This window comes from Lepidochelys kempii, chromosome 14 (genome assembly GCF_965140265.1).
Source record: "Lepidochelys kempii isolate rLepKem1 chromosome 14, rLepKem1.hap2, whole genome shotgun sequence".
In the NCBI taxonomy this organism is placed as follows: Eukaryota; Metazoa; Chordata; order Testudines; family Cheloniidae; genus Lepidochelys; species Lepidochelys kempii.
The window spans coordinates 43320414-43346061 of NC_133269.1; the positions used below are offsets into that span (position 1 = coordinate 43320414).

Genomic DNA, 25648 nt, shown 5'->3' on the forward strand with positions numbered 1-25648 from the left:
ACTTCCTGAGATTTAATCTAAACCTGCCATGCGGTTGTTTGAATCCGTGGCTTCTTGTTCTGCTCGCTGTGACAACTTTTCTCCATCTTTTTTATGGCAACCTTTCAAGTATTTGAAGAATGCTGTCATATGCCCTCTTTGTCTCCTCTTTTCCAACCTAAACATACCCAGTTCCTTCAGGTGCTCATAGGGCTTGCATTCCATCCTTTGGGTCATCTTTGTCACTCACCTCTGGATCCCTTCCAATTTCTCGACATCCTTTCTATACATCGGTGACCAGAACTGGACACAGTACTCCGGCTGCCAATTTGCTGCTTTGGCCTGACCCCTTGTGCCCACCCCTCTTCTGAAGGAACTTCCCACTGTGTGGACCGACACTCTGACACCCTGGAGCATGGCCCTGAAGACACACTCACAGATTCTCGTACCTCAATGCCCACTGAATCTTCCCCCGGGGCATCCCACCAGTGGGAGGCTTTTAACCCCTGATTCCAACCTCTGATGCTTCCCAAAGTCCTCCCAGAGCCCATCGCTCTCTGTCCTGCTTCCACCAGTGATGTTGCAAATCACTTTAGCAATCCGCTGAGACTCCATCCCCTGCACACTTCCTCCTGCCGAAAATTAATAGAAAATACTGACGGAGGGGTGGCAGCTAATTGCAGAGATGAATGTAGAGACAGCCCCGTTCAATACACGTGTTCTGTATGATCCAATTGAGTCACTGATACACGCAGCTCCTCCTCTCTTCTGCTCAGATCTCCTGCTCCCCCCAAAACAAACACCTCATACAGCCCCTTGCTTGCCCACCATGAGCTGCTGTCACTGGAGGTAGAAGGGAAGGAGCTGATGTTAAAGAGGAAGCAGATGCAGCATAGATGGGGTGGAATCATTTCACTGCTAATTATCTTGCTTTCTCCAGCCGAGCCTGACAGGACGTCCTGCAATCTGCTCACCTCAGCCCTAGGGCAGGTTGACTTTTTACCACCAGAATTTTTGGATGGAAATTTGGATTTTCAGTTAAATGGGGGAGGGGAGGCGGTTAATGGACATTTTCTGGTTTCCCTGAAAAGTTTTGACTTTTCTTTGGAGAACAAATTTGGGCGAAAACCTGAACATGCTTAAGTTTTCAGCTGATATTTTTTTTTCTTTTGGTTTACAGCAGGGTTTTTGTTTTTTTGGTTTTTTTTTGGGGGGGGGGGCAGGAATCAATATCAGATAAAAATCAGTTTTCTGTTGCCAACCTGAAAACAAAACAAGGTGGGGGGGTTCCGTTTTTTTACAAAACATCAAATTTTTTCCCCTTGAAAATTTTGACAAAAATTATTTTTCCCTCCAGTTTCATGGGCATTTTCCCCAGGAGAGGAAAGATTTCCTGCTAGCTCTAGCTGCAAGCTAAAGTTGCATGGGTAAGAATTAAATTAAATAGTTGTCAGTGTTGCTAACTCTCACAATTCTATCAGAAGCCTCACAATATTTAATGGTTTTCTTAAAGTGCCAGCTCCTGGAGTCATGTGATTACATAAGAATCTAAGCATTTGTTTTATAAAGCAAATTCCTTACCTTTTTGGTTCCATAGGACAGCTTGAAAAAATGACCAGAGTGGGCCCTAAATGCTCAGAAAACGTAAGTCAAATAAAAGTATCTTCTAACATTTATTTTTAAAAAAAAACCTCATCGTTTCGAAGCCAATTTCATTATTTGGGGACCTGATCCATGATTTTTAAACACTTGGGGGTGACAATACTGATTACTGGCTGCATCAATATGTGTTCCGGTTACCTTCTATCTGTACTATAGCAACGCAATCGATCTGGGCATGGAGCCAGCTCCCACAGGACAGTATAATGAGCTTTTAAACCCCGACATCATGTTGGCTTAGCAACGGGGGTTCCCATCCTCTGCTCTCTGCACTGGCTCCCTAGAAACCATCACATCAAGCCTTAGCTCTCCCAACGCACTTAATGCATTGGGCACCTAAAAGCCCAGCACCACAACAGAGCTGTCTGAAACAAAGGTTCCGTATATACAGCTTGGTGAAGTTTTTCACACAAAGCTTTTTTTCCCTGAGACAAACGCAGATCCAGTGACATCAGGACATTTGGCAAATTCATCTCGGTTTTGCCAAATTGTCTCAGTAAAAATAACAAACCAAAACGAACTCCAAAAAAGTCAAAATGTTTCCTTTTTTGGCCTTTTTTCCACAAAATGTTTTGATTTTTTTGGTTCAGCCTGACTTGTAGTTTCAAAAACTTCCTTTCATTTTACCGAGCAAATGCTTAAAATGCTCAAAAGAAACACACCACGGTTCATTTTGGATCCAACAAAATGTTTAATTTGACCCCAAATTAATTCTTTCTTCTTCAATTTTTTGATTCACCAAAACTTTCAAAGAGTTTCATTTTTTCGGTTCAACCCCAAATAAACGTCAGCATTATTTTTCAGAATGGCCAGCGTACCAAAACAAACCAATTATTTGCCCAGCTTTATCCACATCTCATTGTGCAAAAGACAGAGGTTTCTTGGGGTATGTCTGCAGTGCCAAAAACCCCGCAAAACTCTGCAGCCGTACCCTGCAGCCGCCTCTTAGACCCTGAGCTCCAGCCCAAGGAGGAATGTCCACACAGCTATTTGTAGCCCTGTAGCGTGAGCTGGAGACTTGCTACTGCACATCTGGGGTTTTTTGCAGTGTAGACATTCCCCTGGGAGCCGGGCGGGCTGTGGAACAAAGTCCAGCAGACTCTACGAGCTGCCCAAGGCTCAGCACGAGGGGCAACTTTTGCCTTCACGAAATACAAACAGTAGCCCGGCTGGTAGAAATCAACCTGGAAAGTTCACCGCTCCCGGCAGTAGGGGGCAGCGTGCATCCATGCTGTGCTCATTTACACCCCTAAAAGCGATGCAGAGTGTGCTGAGTGTTGGTAATAGCCAGGCTCTCTTAACTCCCTGAGGCACCCCGACCCCCACTCTCAGCCCCCCACCGCCGAGAGTGACAGGAGTGAGCGAGCAGCTGAGAGGCAGGCTCATTCGACAGGGCCTGGGGGATTTCCCGGGTCTGAACGAGCTCTCCGCTGGCATCTAGCAATGAGCTGGGGGGGAGGGGGGGAAGACCTCAGCACCGGACTGTATTTGCATAGACACACCCACTCTGCTCAGGTATTCAGCAACGCAGCTGGGTCGCCAAAGTGATCGATTCTGGCTGGTGCTGGGTTACAAACCTCTTTATTACTGAGTGCAGGGGTAATGAAAGGTGGCTTTTCTGCTTGTGTGAGTAAAGGGCAGCAGAACTGTGCGTAGCCGGCCCGGAGTGAGGAGTTCACCCTCAGCCTGACCTCACTCGCTAAGCCTGGGGTAGGAAGGGCAAACCCCACTGAAAGCAGAGAGAGGGGGCATGGGTGAAGGGCTTGTGTTTATGTACAGCAGTGCGGCTGTACCAATAAGAGCGCGCTTTCAAATCAGTATCGTTAATCTAACTCCCTGAGAGGAAGGATAAGTTCTCCCTTAGGCATAGCGCTGTCTATCCGGGCAGGGGGAGTAAGTTGCTTGTGGGGGATGGGATTTTTACACCCCTTAGTGGTGTAGTTATACCCATATACACAGCCGCCGGTTTCCCTGGGGGTGCTCAACCCCCATTCAGCCCCATCCCTGCCCCCACTCCACCCTCCATCCCCATTCCCACTCCACCCCTTCTCCCAAGGTTCCACCTCTGCCCCACCTCTTCTCCATGTCTTTCTGTCCCTCCCCCAAGCTGGCCCCGTCCCTGCTCCACTCCCTCCCTCCCCACGCTGCCCTCACACCGCAGAACAGCTGTTCTGTGGCATGCAGGAGGCCTGGGGAAGGAGGGGGAGGAGGCAGGCAGGAGTGTGGAGTGCAGGGAGAGAGGGAAGCTTGGCTGCCGGTGTTGGTGCTCCAGGACGGGAGCACCCACGGAGTCGGCGCCTTGGCCGAGACAGGTCTGCCGTGTAAACCTGCCCTTAGAGTCCTTGATGCCCTTTGACCTGTCCCCTCCGCACTGTTTAAACACAGCACAGATAAGACTTAATGGAGAGTCTTTTGTCAAGTTCAGTGCTCCCTGGAGCTGAAATCACCGGTAGCCAGGTCGAGGTGCTCAGCCTTAGACCCGCTGTGGGGCAGTGAAAGTCATGGCCCAGCCTGCACGAATGGTGAGGTGCCGGGCTAACGGCTGAGATCACCGAGAGCCGGGTGAAGGGGTGGGACTTCAAGACCCGGCATCGCAGAGAGTGCCGTAGAGTGGCGGGCGGCAGCAGAGAAAGCCATGGCCCCGGGGTCAACGATGGCACAGCGGCCAGGGGGTGGAGTGAACAATGGCCTAGCAGCAGGCAGCTAATGCAGAGTGAACGGGGCAACTGTGAGCCCGGTTGCAGCGGCAGGGGTGGGAGGTGGCCCCGTCTGAACGCTGGGCCTTCTCTGGCCAAGGACAGCGACTGAGTGTGGGATGCGATGGAGGGAGAGGGGAGCGGCGCGTTAAAGGATCTTCTGTGAGCCGGGCTTTCACACTGTCAGATGAGCCACTGAGGTGAAGGCCACCGCCCAGCGTACTCTGGGGTGGGTGGTTTGTTTACGGTGGCCTGTCTTGGCATGTGGTTACCATGTCTTCCTAAACTAACACTCGGTTCCCTTTCATAAAAGTTCTCATTTCCTGTACGCAGACTCTGTGCTTGGGAAAGGGGAAGTTCTGCCTTGCAGAGATGCCCGGGGTTGGGAGTAAGTTTTCTCAGAATACTGGGTGGGGGCTGGAGCTGGTTCTGTTTGTAGGGTTATGAGGAACTGCTAGATATTGAACCCAGCCCTCGTTGCTGCCAACGTCACCAGGCAGAAGGGTGACACTTGTAGATCCTCAAGCACGACAGGGCGTTGAGACCTCACTCCTTCCTTGTAGGAGAAAACACACCAGGCAGCTCTGCGTGTCCAGCCCTGCAGAGCTCCATCCATCGACCCAGCCTGACCCCGCATGGATCCATCCACCCATCTCTGCAAATGTCTCTGTTTCCGTCCTTCCATCCAGCCACCTTCACAGATTTCTTTCTAGCCACCCCTGCAGGATTTTTCTCTCCTTCCCTTTATTCACCTATCCCTGCAGATTTTCTCTCTCTCTGTCTCCACAGATTTCTGCTTCCAGCCAGTCATCTCTGCAGATTTAAATTTCCTTCTTTGGCATGGTCAACCCTAAGAAGTTTATCAGGGAAAACTTTCCTTCTGTTGGCACAGCCTGTGTCCATACTTAATTTTGTGTCTTGCCAAAGAAAACCTTCCACTTTTGCCCACTTAAATAATCCCCTTCACACACAGTGAGAGACAGTCCCTGCCCCCGCTGAAATAAGGTCCCCATTGTGCCGGGTGCTGTAGAAGCAGAGTCCAGACTCACGTGGCTATAAATGCAGCCATGGTGCTGAGATGGGAGTCCATTCTACATGAATGACCACCTGCAAGTCTCCTTCTTTCATCAAGAGTTAGTATGGGAGGCTTTAGCCTTCTTACAGCCCTCAAAATTGTGTCTTCCAACCTCATTCATGGCCAACCTCATGGTGTATTTCCTTCCACCAATGCTCCGTAAACCTTCTGTAGATGCGTATCTTCATTTGCACGGTGGACATGATCCCACCATTGCAACGGTCGTATTCTCAACTGGTGTAAGCTGCAACTTGCAGGGGTTGTCTAAGTATCTCCTCGCTTATGACAAAAATCAAGCCAACGGACATTAAGAATATGCCGTAATTTTTGACATCGAAAACTGTTTCATTCTCTCTCCTCAGCTGTTTTTAACAAGCTCCATAGAACCGGGTTGTCACCGCCACTGCATTGAATGTTTACCTGAGTTATCACACAGCTATCCTGCCACCCAAACAGGGGCCTTTGAAGATACTGAAGGGCCATCGATGCAGGACCCAAAGCATGACTTACGTCTTTAGAGAACCTCTGGTTGCCAATTGACTACCTAGAGAAATAAAGCTATTCACTCATTTGGTATCATTGCCATCTACCTGCAGTGTTGGCAAGTCGTCCGTTTCCATTTCTAGGAGGCGTGCACACCTTTAGTTTGATCACCATTGATCTGACGTCCCATACAGTCTGCAGCTCTTCCACCATAAGCTGTTGTCTCTCCAAATCAGGCAATATCCTCTGAATACTCAAAATCCTTTAAAGATTAATCTTCATATTTCACATCTCCTACTTTGGCATCAGATAATCTATTAGAACATTAAATAAAGTAGGCAAGAGACTGCATCCCTGGTGTACTCCTGATTCTATGGAAAACCAGTCTGTAATACAGCTGTTGACAATCACACAACGAAAATGTACCCCAGTAAAATCACTCACTAGGGACACTAAATTGTCAGGTGCCCCATACTGATGTAACAGTAACCACAGTGACAATGGAAGCACTGCGAGAAGAGTCTATAAAGGTGATGCTAATTTCCCTTTGTTACTCTCGTCATTTTTAATTACATTCCACAAGGCCTATATAGCACGGATTGCAAGTCAACCTATAATGAAGCAACACTGATTGTCGTTCATTTTAGGGATGAGCCAGTTTTTCAGTCGGTTCAGGAGTATGATGATCAACACCTTCGCTGGGTCTGACAGCAGCATGATGTGATTTGAGCAATTTGGTCGCTCTCCCGTTTGTAAAAAAGGGATACTGCAGTCCTTTCCCCAATCTTCTGGAAAGTGACTTGTTCCCCAAACATTTTAAAGGATTCTGTGAAGACAGTGAATGAAATCCGGACCTCCCCTCTTTAGCAGTTCTGATGAAATACTAGCAAGGCCAGATCCTTTATCATTTCGTGACTGTTTTGCCTGCAAGTATCACTTCTTATGTCACCAGCCGACTTTCTGTTGGATTTATTTAAGGCACCTATGTGTAACAGGTGGCTTGGAGGGCCAGGTGGCCTAGGGGTTAGGGCACGTGGCTCTCAGCCCCACTGCTTGGTTGAGGAGCCTCAGTCTTTAAGGCCGGAGAGGGGTGGGGAATACAGGGACCTGGGCCCACCCTCGCCACGGAGTCCCATCCCAGGCCCCTGTACACGTCAAGGCCCTCTTAGTAGGGAGTAAAAATCTGCTGCCCTGAGCTACTTCCTACCAATGTCTGTTCAGTTTGGGGGTGTGGCCCCTCCAGTCCTGTTTGCTGGGTGGGTTGCTTCACGTTGGATCCCCTCTTCGGTCTTGGGTGGGACCTTGCTGAGGTCCTTCAGGCAGGGCAGCTGCATGTTGGTGAGGGCAAGCCCCACACTGTCTCTGGGGTTCGCTCCCTCAGTGACTGGAGGCTCCTCGGTTCCCTTCCCAGTCTCCCTCGACCGGGGAGATGGTTTTTACTCCTTGTTGGTGGCCTGAGCCGGCAGGCTAGTGCACCTTCCCCTCAGATAGGGAGGCAGCCAGCTCCTGCCTCTTCACCAGCCAGCCCCGAAATGGGCCAGGCTCCTTCCTTTTTTCCCCTTCCCAGGCCAGGCATTGGCTGCAGGTATAACAGACCAGGGCTCGCTGGGCCCAAAGACTCTCCTTTACCCCTTCCATGCTGGCTAGCTTCATCACACCACTTCTGAAACTTAATTACGTGGAACATCATGGTTGCTATTTGGAGTCACCCAGATTCCGGAGCAAGGTCAGCCTCCCAGATGAGTTTAGTCAGGGGCTTCCGAAGTAGAACGTGATCCGAGGCTGCATCATGGCCCAGTGGCTACAGAAATGCATACTTCTGGCTATTACTGGGCTGAAACCTGGTAGCCGTTACAAATAATCCGTGTGCGGAAGCAAATTTGAACAGAGGCACGCCATGGGTGGGAGGGATAGCTCAGTGGTTTGAGCACTGGCCTGCTAAACCCAGGGTTGTGAGTTCAATCCTTGAGGGGGCCATTTAGGGATCTGGGGCAACTATGGGGGTTTGGTCCTGCTTTGAGCAGGGGGTTGGACTAGATGACCTCCTGAGGTCCCTTCCAACCCTGATATTCGGTGGTTATCTGACCTCTCTTCCAGTGAGCTGTGTGGCCCCAGAACTGGTTCAAATCTAGTTTTTTCATGGCCCGTTCAAATCCAGTCCTCTCATGACTAGTTCTCACGTTCACCTGGGTTCCTCTGTGAACCCCACCCCTCGGTGCTTTTGAAAACCCCACCGGGCACCTATCATCATCGTTAGGTGCTGGGAGGTGGGGGCTACTGGGTGCAACAGGCTCTCTGATGTTGACGTGATGCACTAGCTACGTCATCGAGCGTGGCATAAAAAGCAGCTGATTCGGACATCCCAAGGCCAGAAGGGACCGTTGTGATCATCGAGTCCAGTGGTACTCAAACTTTTCCTCTTCCCCCGCCACTCCCATTACCAGTAATAGAATGTCTCCGGGCCCCCAACCGGGCTGGGAGCGGAGTCACAGCTGGCCTGGGGCTGGGAGCAAAGCCGCAGCTGGGGCTGATGGCCGAGAGCGAGGGCTGGGGACCGGCGGCCGAGCCGTGGCCGAGAGCGGAGCTGGGACCGCAGCTACGGCCAGGGGCGGGACCAAAGCAGAGCTTGGGGCAGACTGGGGCCAGGTGGCTCTCCCTCCCCATGGGGGCTGGCCCGGGGCCCACCACATCCCCCTGGACATTCCTGCATGTGCTCCACAGTTTGGGGCCCACTGATCCAGTCTGACATCCCGTATATCACAGGTCAGAGAACATCTCCAATAGCCGCTAGGGGTGGAGTTCACAAAAGTTGTAAGGTGACAGGCCCATGAAAATACACTTGGGGCCTCTGTACCTCATTTGCCGGTGCCCCACCTCCTCCTATTTCACCCCAGTTTCAGACATCCTGAGCCCCCCTAAGCTGGGGTTCCCCCAGGCACACTTAGGCGTTATGACGCTCAGCACTGCGAACCAGGGCCCTGCGTGCTTTGAAAATGCTACTAGGAGCCCTATCTGCGGTGGTGGGTGCTTAAATACCTTTAAAAATCTGGCCCTTCGTTTCGGTCTTTGTTGCCCTGCTATAAAGCGGGGTGACCAGCGCTTCCCTAGAGGCGTTGCGAGGGTGCACAGGCTAGAATATGCAGAGACGTTACAGTAACGGGGTCAATAAAAGGGTACAGTGAGCATCATTCGAGGGGTCACAAACTATTAAAAGAGATACTACCTCATTCCTAAACACGACACGCCGCTGTGTTTAGCGTCAGCGGGGCACTGATATCTGACTGCCCCACCTTTCAAGGGCTCTTCATTTTGGCCTCTACATCACCCAGTGGCCTTCCCGTTAAATTGTGTCTTTCCACCCCAGAGCCTCCGGCTGGGTTATTTCTCGCCTCGCTGAGTTTTCCGCTGTGTCGATTCGCGTCTCTGAGGGATGGGAGGGCTCGACCGAGAACGGACAGTTCAAATCTGCACGCCCCTTTTCCTGTCCCCTCACATCCCCTTTATACCAAACACACCAAAGGGTGGCGTGAAACCATGAGAAAGAGCCATGTCAAGTAAGAGGACACACTTCCCTCAATGGAATAGGGATGTGGTTAGCAGCACATAGCAACCGAGCCTTCTCTGAAGTGCGATGGGCCAAACCCACAGCTAGTGTAAACCAGCACAGCCCTGGGGAGCTCAGTGAATCAATTCAGATACACAGCAGGGATCTGGCCCCATTGGTTCCAATGGAGCTAGGGCCAATTTACATAGGAAATGCCATATCGGGTCAGACCAATGGTCCATCTAGCTCAGTATCCTGTCTCTGATACTAGCCAGTACCAGAGCTTCTGGAGAAGTGTACCGAACAGGACAGTTTTGGAGAGATTCACCCCACCCACCTCTCCTGGCTTCTAGCAGTCAGAGGTTTAGGTTCATTTCAAGCATGGGGTTGCATCCCTGCCCACCTTGGCTAATAGTCATCGATCGACCTATCCTCCAGGGACTTACCCAGTTCTTTTTTAGAACCCAGTTGTACTTTTGACCATCACAATATCCCCTTGCAATGAGTTCCACAGGTTTAATGTGTGCTATGTGAAAAAGTATTTCCTCTTGTTTGTATTAAACCTGAAGCCTGTTAATTTCACTAGGTGACTCGTGGGTTTTGTGTTGTGGGAAAGGGTAAATAACACTTATCTGTTCATTTTTTCCACACCATCCATGGTTTTATAGACCTCGATCATATCCTCCCTTAGTCGTCTCTTTTCTAAGATGAGCAGCCTTAATCTTCTTTGTCTCACCTCGTACGGAAGCCGGTCCATCCCCTTGATCATCTTTGATGCCCTTCTCTGAACCTTTTCCAGTTCCACTATCTCCTTCTTGAGACAGGGCGACTAGAACTGCACACAGTATTCAAGGTGTAGGCGCACCACGGATTTATACACAGATATATATTATGATATTGTCTGTCTTATTTTCTATCCCTTTCCTAACATACTGCTACCCTTTTACGGCTGCTGCACGTTTTCGGCGAACAAGCCATGGTGACTCAAGATCTCTTGTTTGGGTGGCAACAGCCAATTTAGACCTCATCATTGTGTCAGCATAGTTGGGATTAGTTTTCCTAATGTGCATTACTTCGCACGTTGGAAAAAAATTACCTTGCTCTGGCGGGGGGCTCTCTGGCCCTATGGATTCCAACAGAAATAGGGCGAATTCACAGCAGCTGCGATCTGGCCCAAGAGCCCTGTTAATACTTGTTAACCACTGTCACACGACAGCTTTCTCGGCTGGCCGGTTGTGGTATGAGAGTAATATTTTCCGATGCGTGCTCAGGCCACACTTGCAAACTACATCGTCCAAGGTTTCAGTCAATAACTAGTCCAGCTAGTTTGTTCTTCCATTAGTCCCTGTGAACTCTTTGAACTATGATATTGATCCGTTCTAATGCTACATCTCAGTGAACCTTTCACCAGCAAAATGCCAGGCACAACAGCGGCACTGGGTAAATCATTCCCAGGCTGAACCAATGTCCTCAAGTGGTGTTAAAAAGAGAACTGAAGATGGTCTTCTGGTTAATGCACTGCACTGGGACCCAGGAGACCTGGGTTGCAAAGTTCTGCCACAAATTTAGTGTGTCATCTTGGAAAGTCACTTAGGAGCAGACCTTCAGAGATATTTAGGCACCTAGTTTCAATGGGAGTTGATCCCCAGCTGAGATCAGGGCCCCATCGTGCCGGGTGCTTCACACACAGGGAGTCCACGCTGCAAAGAGTTCACAATTGAAATACATACGAAGCAGGCGGGGAAACTGAAGCAGAGGGGGAAGAAGTGACTTGTGCAAATTCACACAGCAGGTCAGAACTGAGATGAGAACAAAGCCAGGAATTTTAATTCCCAGCCCAAGAGTTTAGCCCCTGTGACTAGACCCGCCTACAGCTACCTGAAAGCTACGGTGCCTCTGAAATCCCTGGCCCCAAGGCTGCACCAGTCTCTACATTTCAAGGCCAGTTGCACTGGTTTAAGGCTGCAGGACCCAGACAGCCCTGGCTGTGACAGGACCCTTTGCAGTCACATGTGAGAGGAGCGGAATTCAGCTCTCAGAGGCGGCACTTCCTGACATGGGATTGATGTCAATTATATTCACAGACCAAGCCCCGGCTGCCCTGAGAGCACAGCCAGGTGCTCGTATCAGCTGCTCGCATCATGGCTGGGGAGATAGTCTATGCTGATCTGAACCTCCCCTCTGGCTTTCCTGGCTCCAGGACGCCCCTTTCAGCTCAGCCTCTCAGTAAGTGACCGTTATTTCCCGGGGGGTTCGCTGTAAACCCAAAGACGGATTTTGCTGGGAAGCCTAGAGCAGGTCTGTGCCAGGGGAATTTCTGGCTTTGGGGGAGGTGGCTGCAACACTTTTGATCAGCTCTCTGTAGCTGCTCACTTCTGTGTGCGGGGCTCTCTCGGTGCAGAAGCCTGGGGTGGAAAGGGGAAGTCCATGCACCCACTTGCCTGCCCGGGTGGTGCAGACGACTTCTCCAGTTACGACCCATCAAGCTCTCGCTGGGGGCTTGTGGAATTATAGATGGTTGCATGACGGACTCAGGCTACTAGGGCATTGGCAAGAATAATTTGAACTGCTCGGACACGACCCTAGAGTGGGGATGAGCCACAAAAGCTACTGCATGAACTCTACGTGCTACCTAGACAGCGAGGGCTGTCTCTGGCTATATGCTCCTGCAGCCCCCAGCCCAACAGGGCCCTGATCTCACACAGCCTCTCAGGGTGCTACCGTAATTGACTCTTCCTTCCGAGGAAAACCGGTACACACAACCGTAATGCTGCCTCTGGGCATCCTCTGTAATGGTCCACGGAGCTGCTACTCGAAAGCTGAGGAGCGCTGGCTGGGCGGGGAAGGCTAGCTTCCGGGGTAAGCCCCTGCACTGGGAATCTGGACATGGTGGGTCCTTATTTTGGTCAGGTGCTCAGCCCCCCAGAGCTGGAGCCAGTTTTCCGTACACAGCTCAGCACCCAGCCTGCCTCGGCCCTCACACCCCACATCTGCAGCACACAGGGGCAGGATTTTGCTGCAAGTGGCCAGAGGAGAATTTGCAGGTACAGCGTAGGGCAGTCACATGCTACAGTACCTCCCCCCAGAAAAACCCTAGCAGAGAACAGTTTCCAGCAGGGGTGGGCCTGGGAGCAGTAAGGAGAATTTCTGCTGCTCCAGATAATCCGAGTTTCTCGGGACTGTCCATAAATTAGAGCAACCCCAGGGCTGCTCTAATTGACACCTGGGACTGATTTGGAGAAGCCCAGAATCACGAGCCCCGGGATTGCACTTCCCCTGCTGCACAGAATCTCTGCAATGCACAGCATTAGCACGCTTCTTAAGAAACTCTTCGAGAAGCTACGGTTCTCAACTCGCTCTGGGCAGCCGTGACTTCACAGCAGCTATATTTAAGCTATTGTTTCCTCTCCCAACCTCGGTGGGGGAAATTCACATCTCTGCAGAGGGCCAAGTGCAAAGGCCAATGCCCAACTTCCAGCCTGCGAAAGAGGACTAGAGTGGTGTCTGGACTTTGTGGGGGTTCTCTACACAGGGGTGAATTTCATCCCGTGCACCCAGCGTCTTCAAGGCAGGGCATGTCTCTTGCTAGGCGCAACGTGATTCATACACGTTGCATGTCCAAGAGTCACTCTGATCGTCAAGTCTGTTCCCCCCCACCCCCGTAACCCAGGCCAGAGATTGTCACCTACAGATGCTGTCTTTGATTAGAATTATTCTTCCTTATGCTGTGGCCCCAATTCAGCACAGAACTTAACACACGTGCCTCTCGTTAACCACTTCCTTAAGCCCCATTACGGTCAATGGGTCCGGAGCACACTGTTCAAGTTAAACCCACGTCCAAGTTCTTTGCTGAATAGGGATGTTTTGTTGAACTGGGCCCTAACTGACATGATTGAGTCCAACAGGAACAAAGCATGCAGGCCACGCTTACAGGATGGGGCCCTCTGTCCTGGGAAGCAGGGACTCTGAAAAGGATTCAGGAAGGGGGGGTGGATACTCAGCTGACCATGAACTCCTAGTGTGACACTGTGGCCTAAAAGGCTAATGCGACCGTGGGATGCATAAACGGGGATCTCGAGTAGGAGCAGGGCGGTTTTTTTACCTCTTGATTTGGCCCTGCTGCAACCGCTGCGGGAATCCTGTGTTCAGTTCTGGTGCCCACAATTCAGGAAGGATGTTGCTAAATTGGAGAGGGGGTCAGAGAAGAGCCACAAGAATAATTAAAGGATCAGAAAACCTGCCTTGTAGTGATAGACTCAAGGAGCTCAATCTATTTAATAAAGAGAGGGTTGAGGGGTGACCTGATGACAGTCTATAGGTATCTACATGAGGAAAAATATTGAATAACAAGCTCTCCAATCTAGCATAGAAAGGTTCTAACAAGATCCAATGGCTGCAAGTTGAAGCTAGACAAATTCAGACTGGATATAAGATGTAAATTTTTAACAGGGAGAGGAATTAATCATTGGAACATTTTACCAAGGGTCATGGTGGATTCGCCATCACTGACAAGTTTTAAATCAACCCTGGGTGATTCTTCTATAAGATCAGCTCTAGGAATTATTTTGAGGATGCTCTCTGGCGTGTGTAATACCGGAGGACAGACAAAACAACCAGAATGGTCCCTTCCGGCCTGGGAATCTCTGAGTAGCTCGTAGTTAAACTGTGGTTAGTTCCATCAGTTTGTGACAAGGGCAGATATTCTTGTTCTTGGACCTTTTCCATGGAATCTTTTTAATCACCATTTTTTGTTCTCAAACATCATCATTTTGAAATGTTTTGATTTCAAGACAGAAATGTTTAGAAGAGGTTTAGAAAACATGATCTACGAGGAGAGGTTGAAGAACTGTACGTGTTTAGTCTAGAGGAGAGACGGAGGAGGGGGGAAATGCGACCAGTCTTCCAGTATGAAAAAGGTTATTATAAAGAGGGTGTAGATCAATTGCTCTCCATGGCCACTGACGGTACGATAAATAGTAATCAGCTTAATTTGCAGCAGGGGAGATTTAGGGGAGATTTTAGGAAAAACTTTCTAACGCTAAGGGTAGTTAAGCACTAAAACAGGTTAGCTAGGGAGGTTGTGGAAACTCAGTCATTGGAGGTTTTTAAGAATAGGTTAAACAAACACCAGTCACAGACGGTGTAGGGGTAAATATGGTCCTAGCTCCGTGAGGGGTGAGGGAGGGGGAAGGTGGGCTACATGACCTCTTGAGGTCCCTTCCAGCCCTACATTTCTGTGGTTCTCTGTCTTCAAGATTGAAAGATGTTAAGTCTGAAATAATAATGTCATTTGGCTAAGCTGGCCATGCAACATAGTAATTAAACCTTGAAAATGCAAAGAGAAAGCACCGAACTAGAGATATTTACAAATGGGAAAATGTTTCCAGCCAAAAAAGTTGCAAATGGGAAACCTTTGAGAAAATCAAAGCTGGGAAAGCAAAGTAATAATAGTGATGCCGAATCCTGCCCGGGCCATTGTAGGTTGCTCAGGGCACGACCCAGACTCCACCATCCCTGGCTAACCTGGGCTGCTCTTTGCCTGTATTTGGGGTTGTCATGTTCTGTACGTTCTCTGTCTCTCGGAGGACAGCTCGATGGAGGGATCCTTTGCTAGGCCCCCTTTGCATGTTCTTCCAGCTGCCCGATGGCCAATGCTCTGCTTCATTCTTAACCTAAGAACGGCCAGACTGGGTCAGACCAATGGTCCATCTAGCCCAATATCCTGTCTGCCAACAGTGGCCAAAGAAAACACATCCCAGATCTTTCCAACTTCTGTTCTGGATAACTTAAGAGAGCAGGTGATGTTGGACTCTTGGCATTTGTTATTAATTAATTGCATTTAATGTCTAGTAATTTTCTAAGGCATTTGCTTTCCAAGGTATTTAGACATCTGTCTATGCCTTTGGTGGATTTCCAGCTTTCACATCTATGCATTAGGGTGGAAATAACATTTGAGCTGAATACTCATAGTTTGGTCTTTAAACTGTAGATTTGCAATGACCGAATCGTGTTTAAGCTGGTCCATGCAGCTGCTACCTTGCCAATTTGTGACATTATTTCCTCCTGGACTTTCCGTTGGCGTGCACGGTACAGCCAAGGTATGCAAATTGACAATATACATAATGAACACAATAGACAATAATTAAGAATAATGCAATCAAACAGAAAAAGAACTTGAAAAACAACAAACAAATATGGTGAAGAATAAAAAAAGGGGAGGTCATTTAAAAATGTGGGAAATGTAAAATATTGAGAAAATGTTCATATTTTCCTAAATGTTCATATTTCCCATTTTCAAGAAAAGGGCCAAAATTTCACCCCATTGCCTTTACATTAAAAGTCAGACAGCTCTCCAGTCATCCCAGACTGGCCTACGAAGGGAAACCAGATGAACAGGGGAGTGTATAGGCCCCAATCCTGTAATCAACTCCCTGTGGGCATCGGATTCTACCCACGCTGGGGATGTATTTTTCTTTGAAACGGTCTTTCGTACACCAGGTTCCGATTGTTTTTCACCAGACGTTGGCTCTTACAGGTCCCCCGAGTCCCCGGTGGCATCGGACAGCGCTGTGGGTCGGATGGATTGGGAACGTTGTCCTGGTGATGGCTGTGATAGCGCTGGGGATTTGGGGTGAGTAGCTGACAGCTCCGTGTTTATTTGTGCGGGTCCATCAGTGTATAGCATGGATTAGCCTGTCCCTCCAGCACTCCATTGTGGAGCCCCTCCCACTAGCTGGTACATTTTTTTGATGCTCCGAAGAGCTTGACTGTAACGTAGAGAGAAAATTAAATATATAGGGAGATGGGTGTGAATGGGGATGGATGGAAAACTAGATAGATCCAGGCATACACTGGAACTGGTTAAAAATAAGGGGGGGAATTTACTGATATATTTTTAAAAAAATCCTTGTCACCCTCTGTTCAAAATTCAAAAGATCCCCCTAAATTCTGAAAGCTCAGAATTTGAAAAGCTCTGTAAGTTGGCTGAAAAAAAGGGAGGGAGTGGGGAGAATTGGGTGACCGTTTCATCAACATTTTCCCTCATTTTTTGTTTCAAATTTACATAGACATTTTAAAATTAGCAAAAAATTTCAGCCAACTCCAATACGAGCCCTGGTTGAGAATTTGTCATCCAAATGTGTGTTTTAAAAAAGGAAATTTGGATTTTGCTATATGTGTGTGCTCCCTATCCCCCCGGTTACCTTCTTTAGCACCAATCCCCTGACGCGTTTTGAGGGACGGGCCTGGGTTCTTCTGGATCCCGCCTCCCGCTCCCCAGGGTGTAACATTTTTATTTGCTTCCCGTATGAATTTATTTGCCGGTGCCGCTACCCACCTCACTCCTGCCTGGCAGGGTCACCAGGGCAGCTTGGGAGGAAAATTCTCAGCCCAGGGTAACCCCCACTTACTTGCCAGTTAGCTGGAGACTCCCAAGAAATAACACAGACACATACAATATATTCCACACTGTCATTATATTAGACAGGAGATAAATATAACACTATTCCAGGGGAAACCGGTGTCCACGCTGATAATACCCATGAATTTCCCCAGTCACGTGACCTGATCTAGCAATCTAGCAAGGTGAAATTAGTGCCCCGTTGGGGTGCGTACTTGTAGGGGCCCTTGACGACCTGTGACCACGATATCATCTGTGCCTGTTAGCAGCGTGGCTGACTGGGCTCAGTGCAGCCCAAAGGACTCAAGCGTGGGATAAGGCCGTCAGTCCCGCCACGGGTTTAATAGGCAGCAGGTTATAAAATCCCCAAACCCAGACCCGCTGGCTTGAGGGCACATTTCCCAGGAGTAGGGGGGGTTTCTCCCGAACCATCTCCCTGACTAGCTAACGGAAGGATGGCGACTCACAACTCCACGCCGGATCCTCACGGTCAGAGATGGCTCTGGACTGCGGAGGGGCTGATGATCACTGCGGGCAGACGTCCTCTTCAGGCAGGGGTCAGGCTGCTGCTGCTCCCAGGATTTCTCCTCACCTCCAAGGGGTGTACGGCTCCGGGGGTAGGTTACTAAACTAGCCTAAAAATCCTTACTTCAGTCTCCCACCCCAGCACTCAGCCACGCTCCCCGCCAGCGGCAGCCCCGGGCTAGCAGCCAGAGCAGTGGTGCCATGGGGTGGCTGATTTTCCCTAGGGAGATGGGGGCTAAACTCAGCCAGGCTGTGTGGGGGGAGTTTTCACACACACAGCATATCAGGGTTGGAAGGGACCTCAGGAGGTCATCTAGTCCAACCCCCTGCTCAAAGCAGGACCAATCCCCAGTTTTTGCCCCAGATCCCTAAATGGCCCCCTCAGGGATTGAACTCACAACTCTGGGTTTAGCAGGCCAATGCTCAAACCCCCCCTCCCAACAAAGGTCTCTAACCTGGGAGTCGCCTTCCTCCCAGGGACAACGCCTCTCCCTGAGCTACTGGCACATAGAGCCCCAGGAACCTAGGGAAGCACCTTGGGGCTTACACATGTATATATATCTCCGCTCCGGCTGTGTCACTGCAGTGCACCTTGGGAGTCCCACGCCTGCGGTGCATCATGGGAGATGTAGTCCAGCCAGGGAGCCTAGTCCATAAGGAGGAACAGCAGCATGAGGCACGAAACTACAACTCCCAGCAGCCTAGGCAGCGGCAGGTCAATATTGAACCCACCTGAAGTGAAACATTTCATGCTTCCCAATCAGGTTGATTCTGAATTTTTCCTTCCACAAACAAGCTTTTGATACTTTGACTTTTCGTCCCAATTCAGGGCAAAAACAAATGCTGAAATATTGGAATTGCCTGTGGCACATAAATTCGGATTTTTTGACCGACTCTTTCTAATACATACACAGCCCCAGAGATAGTCACAGCAATGGAGACACAGGGAGTGCACCAGACCTGTAGAAAGAGGATATTGTCTTTAACAGACCTGGGTTCTGTTTCCACATCTGCTGGGTGGCCTTTGCACAAGGCACTTTGCCTTTGTGTTTCCGTTCCCTCCCCAGCCGATGATTTGCCTTGTCCATTTACGGGGAGATTTTCAGAAGCCCTTAAGGAATTTAGGAGCACCACCTTCACACTGACATTAAATACCCTCCACTTGGCTGTAAGCCGCTCTTAGCTCTAGCATCAATTCCTGACTCTGCCACAGACTCCCTGTGTGACTGTGGGCAAGTGCTCTGGGCCTCAGTTTCCCCATCGAAAAAATGGAGATCGTGCCTCCTTCATCTAAGCAGATTGCAAGTTCTTTGAGGCAGGGACCGTCTCTTGCTGTGTGTCTGGGCAGCGCCTGGCACAACGGGGCCCTGATCTCAGCTGGAGCCAGGACTGTCTCTCGCTGGGTGTCTGGGCACAGCTGGGCCTCTCGGCTCCACAGTCATAGATATAATACCAGAAAGAGAAGGCTGGTCCGAGGGGCTACGGCCTAGCTGCAGCCTAGAATGTGTCTGTGCTGGGCTGTAAGGAGCCAGCTGGGCTCTGGGCAGAAGATGCCGTTTGCTGCCCTGTCCCTGTTTGTAACCTTGTTTACTTGGGTGGCCGGAGCGACATAGGTGGTTTCTCTTTGTGGTACAGGAGAGGAAGTAAAATGAGGACAGGAGCTGTTTCCACACTAGACTGGGCAGTGAGGGGGCGATTCAACTTCAAAGGTCATCTAAGTCAATGGAAAGTTTTATTAACATTGCACTAGTAACCCAGCTGAGATCAGGGCCACATTGTCCTGGGTGGTGCACAGACCCACAGGGAGAGACAGTCCCTGCCCCAGCTGAGATCAGGGCCCCGTTGTGCCAGGAGCTGTTCAGACCCACAGGGAGAGACAGTCCCTGCCCCAGCTGAGATCAGGGCCCCGGTGTGCCGGGCGCTGCACGGAGCCACAGCGAGAGACAGTCCCTGCCCCAGCTGAGATCAGGGCCCCGTTGTGCCAGGAGCTGTACAGACCCACAGGGAGAGACAGTCCCTTCCCCAGCTGAGATCAGGGCCCCGTTGTGCCAGGAGCTGTTCAGACCCACAGGGAGAGACAGTCCCTGCCCCTCCAAGAGCTCAGAATCTCAGTAGACAAGACAGTCAAAGCAAATAAGTTGAATTTACTTGGCCAAGGTCATACGGCAGAGCTAAGTCTGAATCCCGATTTCCTCCTCACGCTGCCTTTCCATTGATCACGCTGGGCACTCGGCTGAACCACCGGCTGGGGAGTTGTAAAGGGATTGTTGTAATTTCAAATTTTGAAACATTTCCACTTGCTTCAAAATCTGGGGGCAGGGGGAAATGATCCTAGTGGACCCCCAGCTTTTCGTCAGCCGTGGGCGTTTCCATACAACTGTCCCCAGCACGTAATAGTGAGGAAATGTAGCTGGTGGATAAAATGGAGAAGGGGCGTCCCCAAAATGTGGCTGGGAATGTTTCCCCCTGAAGGTCGTGTTCCCATCGCCAGACTGATGTGTCAGACAGAGCTGGCTGTTCGCCGCAGGATGGTGGGACGGGGCAGGAGCTCCCAGGCATCCCGAGAGGAAGGCTGGCCACTGGTTTTGGTGCTAATCTGGGACTCAGGAGCTCTGGGACCTGTTCCTGGTTCTGCCACTGATTCCCCGTGTGACCCTGGGCTGGTCCCTTAAGGCTGGAATTCCACAGGAGTTTAAGTACCTAACACTGCATCTAGGCGCCGAAAAACAACCCACTCGGTGACTAATGCCTATTGAAGTCAATGGGAATTGGGCTCCTAGGGCCCACGTTCTCAAATGTATTTAGGTGCCCAACACCCACAGGAGTTAGGCACCTAAATCCTGTTGAGGATCTGGGCCTAGGTGCTTCTGAAAACCCCACTTGGAGTCTCTTTGCAGCTTTAAGTGCCTAAACCCCTTGAACAATCTGTCCCCATGATCCTCCCCTTCTTCATAGGGAATGTGGGTGAAGGACAGAGACAACAAGTGACAGGGGTCAGATAAACTCCGCAATAGACAGGTTGTGCCCCTCTGGGTGGCTGCATTGGAGGGGGAGGCTTCTGGGAGGCCTGTTTTCACTGAGCCAACTTCCACAGCAGCAGAGAGCCCCTGACGCCGGACGCTGTGACCCCGGCCCTGACTCCCACACAGCTTCAGCCCAGAGTCTCGGCTTCCTGTGCGATCTCACATCCCCGCCCACGTGGCTCCCGGACCCTCCTCTCTCCAGGGCAGGACGCACAGTGAGGAGGGCTACACTGTATTGAACCTGCAGCCCCAGAGGGGCGGCTGAGGTGGTCTGTCCCGGCTCGGAACCCAGGCTGGTCCACACCACTGTGAAGAGCTCTGTGCCTCAGTTTCCCCACCTGTACAATGGGGATAACAGCCCTGTGCCCTGCCTCACAGGGTGCGACTGGGAGGCAAAATCTAGCAAAGACTCTGAGGTGTTTTGATACTGCTTTGATGGGGGCTGGATAACTTAGATGCAAAGATGAGGTGGGTTTGCAAAGAGGCCCAAGGGATTTAGGCACCCAGCTCCCACTGATTTTCAATCCCAAGCCACTCTTTTGGACTGTGGCCCTTTGGGGCTGTTCTGAAGCCCATGGGAGTCGATGAAGGTGGGGCTGAGTGGGCTTTGGGCCAGGCCCTGTGTCTCAGCCGGTGCTTTTCCCCAGCAACTCCCCATCACATTGACCCGCCACCTCACTCCCACCGACGCTGCTTTGCAGTTTCCCACTTGATGTCCGAGAAGGGATGGACCCCGTCAGCCCCTGGGAGCGAGGGAGCCGGGAGCAGAGATACAGCGACACCCCCTGGGAGCGCAGACCGCAGCACGGCAGAATGCAGCGCCCGCCTGGAGCGTTTCCGATCCCAGCTGTGCCCCCCGGCCCAGCCCGGCCCAGCAGGTAACCCCAGCTCCTGTGTCTCTGAGCCGCCCTCCGCCCCGGGCACGGCCAGTGGAAACCCAGCGGCCGTCCCAGCCCGTGGGGATCCTGCAGGGCAGGGACACGCCGCCCCCTGCTGGCTGCACCGATCTAGCCACCAGCCCGGCTGGGTGCCAGGCTAGGAATGGACCTGCCTCAGCTGGGACTGGGTGTGAGGGCTCTGCTGAGACGGGGGGGGGGCGAGCGACATCTAGTGGCCATGTCTGGTACTGCTCAAGGGGGGGGGGTCTTAAAATAATCTAATACCAGGATGGACAAATGCTTGCAGAGCAGGGACAGATCCCAGCAGAGAGACGGTCTCATGGACTCACCCCCTCCCATTGCCAGCCATCCCTGGGATCCCACCTTCTCTCCTGTGCTCCCCAGTTACCACCTCCCCTCCCATATCCTGTTAGATTTCCACTAACCAGCCCCCAACGCATCTTCAGTTGTCCTAAGCCCCTTCTAGGCCATTCTGGCAGAATAATGTAGCCTTAAAATGGATGCAAATAGCCCCATGAGGTCTCCTCTGCCCTGGAGACCTCCCTGCCTAGGGTGGGGCTGGAGTAAGAGCCCCTCACACACTCTGTTCCCAACCCCCAAAGTAGGGAGCAGATTGGCGTGGGTGGCAGTGCACTATGGGTATTCTCTGCTCCCCAGGGCCCATATGGGAGCAATGGATAAGGCAGAGCAGCCCCGAGGCTGCTCTAACTGACGCCAGGAACCAGGCAAGGCCCGGCCTAACCCCAGATTTCAGGGAGCACAAAGGGGATTCAAACCCATTTTATCCCCATCCCAGCCCCAGTCGCAGGAAGGGAGTAGCCGGGAATGAGGCCCAGAGGGCTCAGAGCATTAATGAATCCTGTCTCTCTGCAGGGGGCTCCGGGTGCAAACTCTGCCCCACGGACTGGCAGCTGCATGGGGACAAGTGCTACTGGGTCGGCAGTGGAAGTAAAACGTGGAGCGAGAGCCGCTCCGACTGCTCAGCGAGGGGCTCCCAGCTGCTGGTGATCCGGGACAAGGAGGAGCTGGTAAAGGGGACGGTAACATCCTGCGGGAGCTGCCCCTGCAGGCCTGGGCCCTGGGTAGAGAGTCCGAGGACTCGTATATGCTACATGGTAGATCTAGGATTGTCAGTGCTGCCTAAAGGACTTGGACACCCCATTCTCATGAATTGTTAATATCAGGGTGTCCAAATCCCCTAGGCAGCTACGACAAATCTCAGCCTAAATCACCAGCCCTGAGATCAGGGACTGACAATGGTGGATTAAAGCTACCGGTGCCCTCCCCCTTCTGGGATGCGCCCAACACAACTCAGCTGGAGAGAGGGGCTGAGTGTGAGTGTGTGTGTGTGAGAGAGAGAGAGAGAGTTATGAGGCTTGAGGGCTACAGAGAGAGGGGGTAGGTGTGGGGCTGGGTGGACAGAAGAGTCTACATGGGGAATACTTGGCGAGATGGACAGGTATGCGTGGGGATGGATAGGTGTGTACAGGGATAGGTGGACAGCCAGACAGTAGTTCTGGGGCTAAAGTTGTTGAGAACTTGGATTTGCAAGAAAAGAGCCGAGAGCAGGTTCTGGTCCCCAGCTGCCTGTCCCACACTCCCTGCAGGAGTCCCTCCAGGCCCTGACACAAGGCACGTATCAGTTCTGGGTCGGACTGTCCCGCCCCTCCCCGGAAAAGGTCTGGACCTGGCTGGACGGCTCCCCGCTGGATCAGACCCTGTGAGTGATTCCTTGAGTCAAACCCTTTCCCTCCCCTCCGTGGGCAGCAGGGGCCGGGGACAGAGATGGGGGGAGGGGATGTTTGGGGGAAGGTCAGGACTTTGGGGGAAGTCATTTTCAGTGTAAGGTGATGACAAAGACCCTTCTATTCCCCCCCTGGCCCCCAGAGGAGGTGAAGCTGGAGCCCTGGGGGCGGGGGACGTCTCCCAGAGTTGGGGTGTGGAGGGAGAAGAGCAAAGGGGCCAGGCCAGAGCCCTGGGGATCCCCCAGACAATGGGGCAGGGGGGAGGGGGAGACACAGAGCCGCCAGAGAGGCAGGAGGGGATCAGGAGGGGGCAGCGTCGGCCCAGCCCGGTGGGGAGGGGACGCGGAGCAGGGGAGGGAGATGGACAGGGTCTAGCCCAGCGGGGAGGAGGAGGCTGGAGCAGGTCCCTGGGCTCTGGGCAGGGAGAGGCCGTTCGAGACCCTGGCCAGGGCCCTGACAGTGGGGAGAGAGGGCAGCCCCCAGGGCAGAGCTGGAGGAGACGACGGCTGCGGATCCCGTTGGAACAGGGAAGAGCCGCTACCGACTGCGTGTGATGGACCCACACAGGCTGACAGGGCCCCTCTCCTCTGTCCCGCAGGCTCCCGGTGTCAGGCCCGGCTGAGGGGAACAGCTGTGGGATGGTGAACAGAAATCGGATTGGTTCTGACACCTGCAGCTCTGCATTTCAGTCGATTTGCCAGCGAGACGCCGTCCCGCTCTGAGCAGGGTACGGGGGAGACCTCAGAGCGCGGCACCGTTATCCCCGTGTCACACGAGGGGAAACCACATGGCAGACACTGACCTGCCCAAATTACACCGAGAATTGATGGCAAAGTGGGAAATGGAACCCAGGCGTCCTGGCTCCCAGCCCCGCCCCCTCGCCCAGCACTGGGAATAGAACCCAGGAGTCCTGGCTCCCAGCCCCTTCCCCTCGCCCAGCGCTGGGAATGGAACCCAGGAGTCCTGGCTCCCAGCCCCTCCCCCTCGCCCAGCCTTGGGAATAGAACCCAGGAGTCCTGGCTCCCAGCCCCTCCCCCTCGCCCAGCACTGGGAATAGAACCCAGGAGTCCTGGCTCCCAGCTCCTCCCCCTCGCCCAGTGCTGGGAATGGAACCCAGGAGTCCTGGCTCCCAGCCCCTCCCCCTCGCCAGCGCTGGGAATGGAACCCAGGAGTCCTGGCTCCCAGCCCCTCCCCCTCGCCCAGTGCTGGGAATGGAACCCAGGAGTCCTGGCTCCCAGCCCCTCCCCCTCGCCCAGCGCTGGCTGGCAGGGCTTGGGCTGCAGGTATCAGGCTCTGCAGAGCCCTGGGGCAATTTATCCCTCACACCCCCCCAGGACTGGGAGAGAAGAGTCTGCCCCAGGTCACGTAAATCAGCCCCAATTCAGTGTCCAGTGGAGCAGAACTGATTGACCCCAGCTGGGGATCTGGGCTTTCCCCTGGATTTCACCCGATTCATTTCCTTTCACCTCTCTGCCAGGTTCCGCTCTCCGCTCTCTTCCCCGGCGCACCCACTGCTCCCGTCCAGCCTGTGACCTGACGCACCTCTGCCCATCCTGCCCTAACGGATCGTTAACTCCTGTCACTAACGATGGGGTCTCAGCTTCAGAGGTTTCTGTGTGGATGTGCTGTCCACTTGCTACCTCCTTAGGGCACCTTTAAGTAGATCAGTGCCCCCAACCCCGATCCCAAATGGAACCTTTCCCTGTGCATTATTTGACGCTCTCCGGGGTCACTGTCTCTGTCAGAGGAGCCGGATTGGGGTGCTCCATGGCAGTGAGGGAGGCACTACGGGGACGGCTGGGGGCTAACGAACGCCCTGTTACCCCGTGGCCCGGCAGCCCAGGAGGAGATGGCCTGGCAAAGCTGGAGGGCAGGGCGGCTGGCCAGGCTGAGAGCTGACCTTCCAAACAGACCCAAGTGTCTTTAGGAGCCGCCCCCGAGACAACTGGGCTTGTGAGTGCAACAGGACAGAGCTTGTCCGGTCCGCGGAAGAGACAGGGCTGGCGAGCGCTGGCCCGGTCAGGGTTTGGTCCTGGAGCTGGACGAAGGCAACATGCTGAAGGTGCTGTCACAAGAGGGAGACGGTGTGGCCTCCAACCAGAGCCCCAGCATCTACCCTACAGTTAAACCGCTCCTTCGCTCGAGCCCGGGTTAGGTGGCATGAGCCAGGCGCAGGTGTCCAACTGCCGTGTAAACATCGCCCTTGTGCTTCACTTTCCCCATCTGCGAAATGGGGATATTGATATTGACCTTCCTGCATGAAGCACTTTGAGATCTACAGATGCAAAGCTCGAGATCGGAGCTAGGGATCATCATGATCATGGGGACATTAAAGGTTTCTGTTAAACCGTGCGAAAGCTGGGTGTGTTTATTGTTGATGGGCCACAGAGCGACTCGAACCATGGCTTTGACGTGTTATGTGACTTTAGACAAGTCACTTGCCCAATCTGTGCCTCAGTTTCCTCTCCCACCCTTTGTCTGTCCTGTCTGTTCAGATGGTGAAGGGACCACAATATAGTCCTGATCTCAGCTGGGGCAGGGACTGTCTCTCGCTGTGTGTCTGGGCAACGCCCGGCACAACGGGGCCCTGATCTCAGTTGGAGCCTCTAACCACTGGTGTC

General features: G+C 52.3%; 1 protein-coding gene across 2 annotated transcripts; it reads left to right on the forward strand.

Moving 5' to 3' along the window:
* Nucleotides 1–1594: 1594 nt before the first annotated feature.
* On the forward strand, nucleotides 1595–25384 carry LOC140897827 (killer cell lectin-like receptor subfamily B member 1B allele C). 2 transcript variants are annotated; one of them, XM_073310941.1, is made up of 7 exons: nucleotides 1595–1623; nucleotides 15972–16067; nucleotides 21085–21261; nucleotides 22156–22310; nucleotides 22890–23002; nucleotides 23626–23754; nucleotides 24505–25384. In XM_073310941.1, exons 1-6 carry the CDS (start codon nucleotides 1611–1613, stop codon nucleotides 23747–23749), a joined length of 678 nt encoding a protein of 225 aa, XP_073167042.1. In that variant the 5' UTR covers nucleotides 1595–1610; the 3' UTR covers nucleotides 23750–23754; nucleotides 24505–25384. The 2 variants fall into 2 exon arrangements, with proteins under 2 accessions (XP_073167042.1, XP_073167041.1); XM_073310940.1 differs by lacking the exon at nucleotides 1595–1623 and adding an exon at nucleotides 11510–11662.
* The last annotated feature ends 264 nt before the right edge of the window (nucleotides 25385–25648 follow it).

Coding starts and splice junctions, on each gene's coding strand:
- LOC140897827 (XM_073310940.1), top strand. CDS start 11,578: ATGGCTGGGGAGATAGTCTATGCTGATCTGAACCTCCCCTCTGGCTTT. Junction 11,663..15,971: donor CCTTTCAGCTCAGCCTCTCA/GTAAGTGACCGT, acceptor TGGCTCTTACAG/GTCCCCCGAGTCCCCGGTGG. Junction 23,003..23,625: donor TCCCCGCTGGATCAGACCCT/GTGAGTGATTCC, acceptor TCTGTCCCGCAG/GCTCCCGGTGTCAGGCCCGG.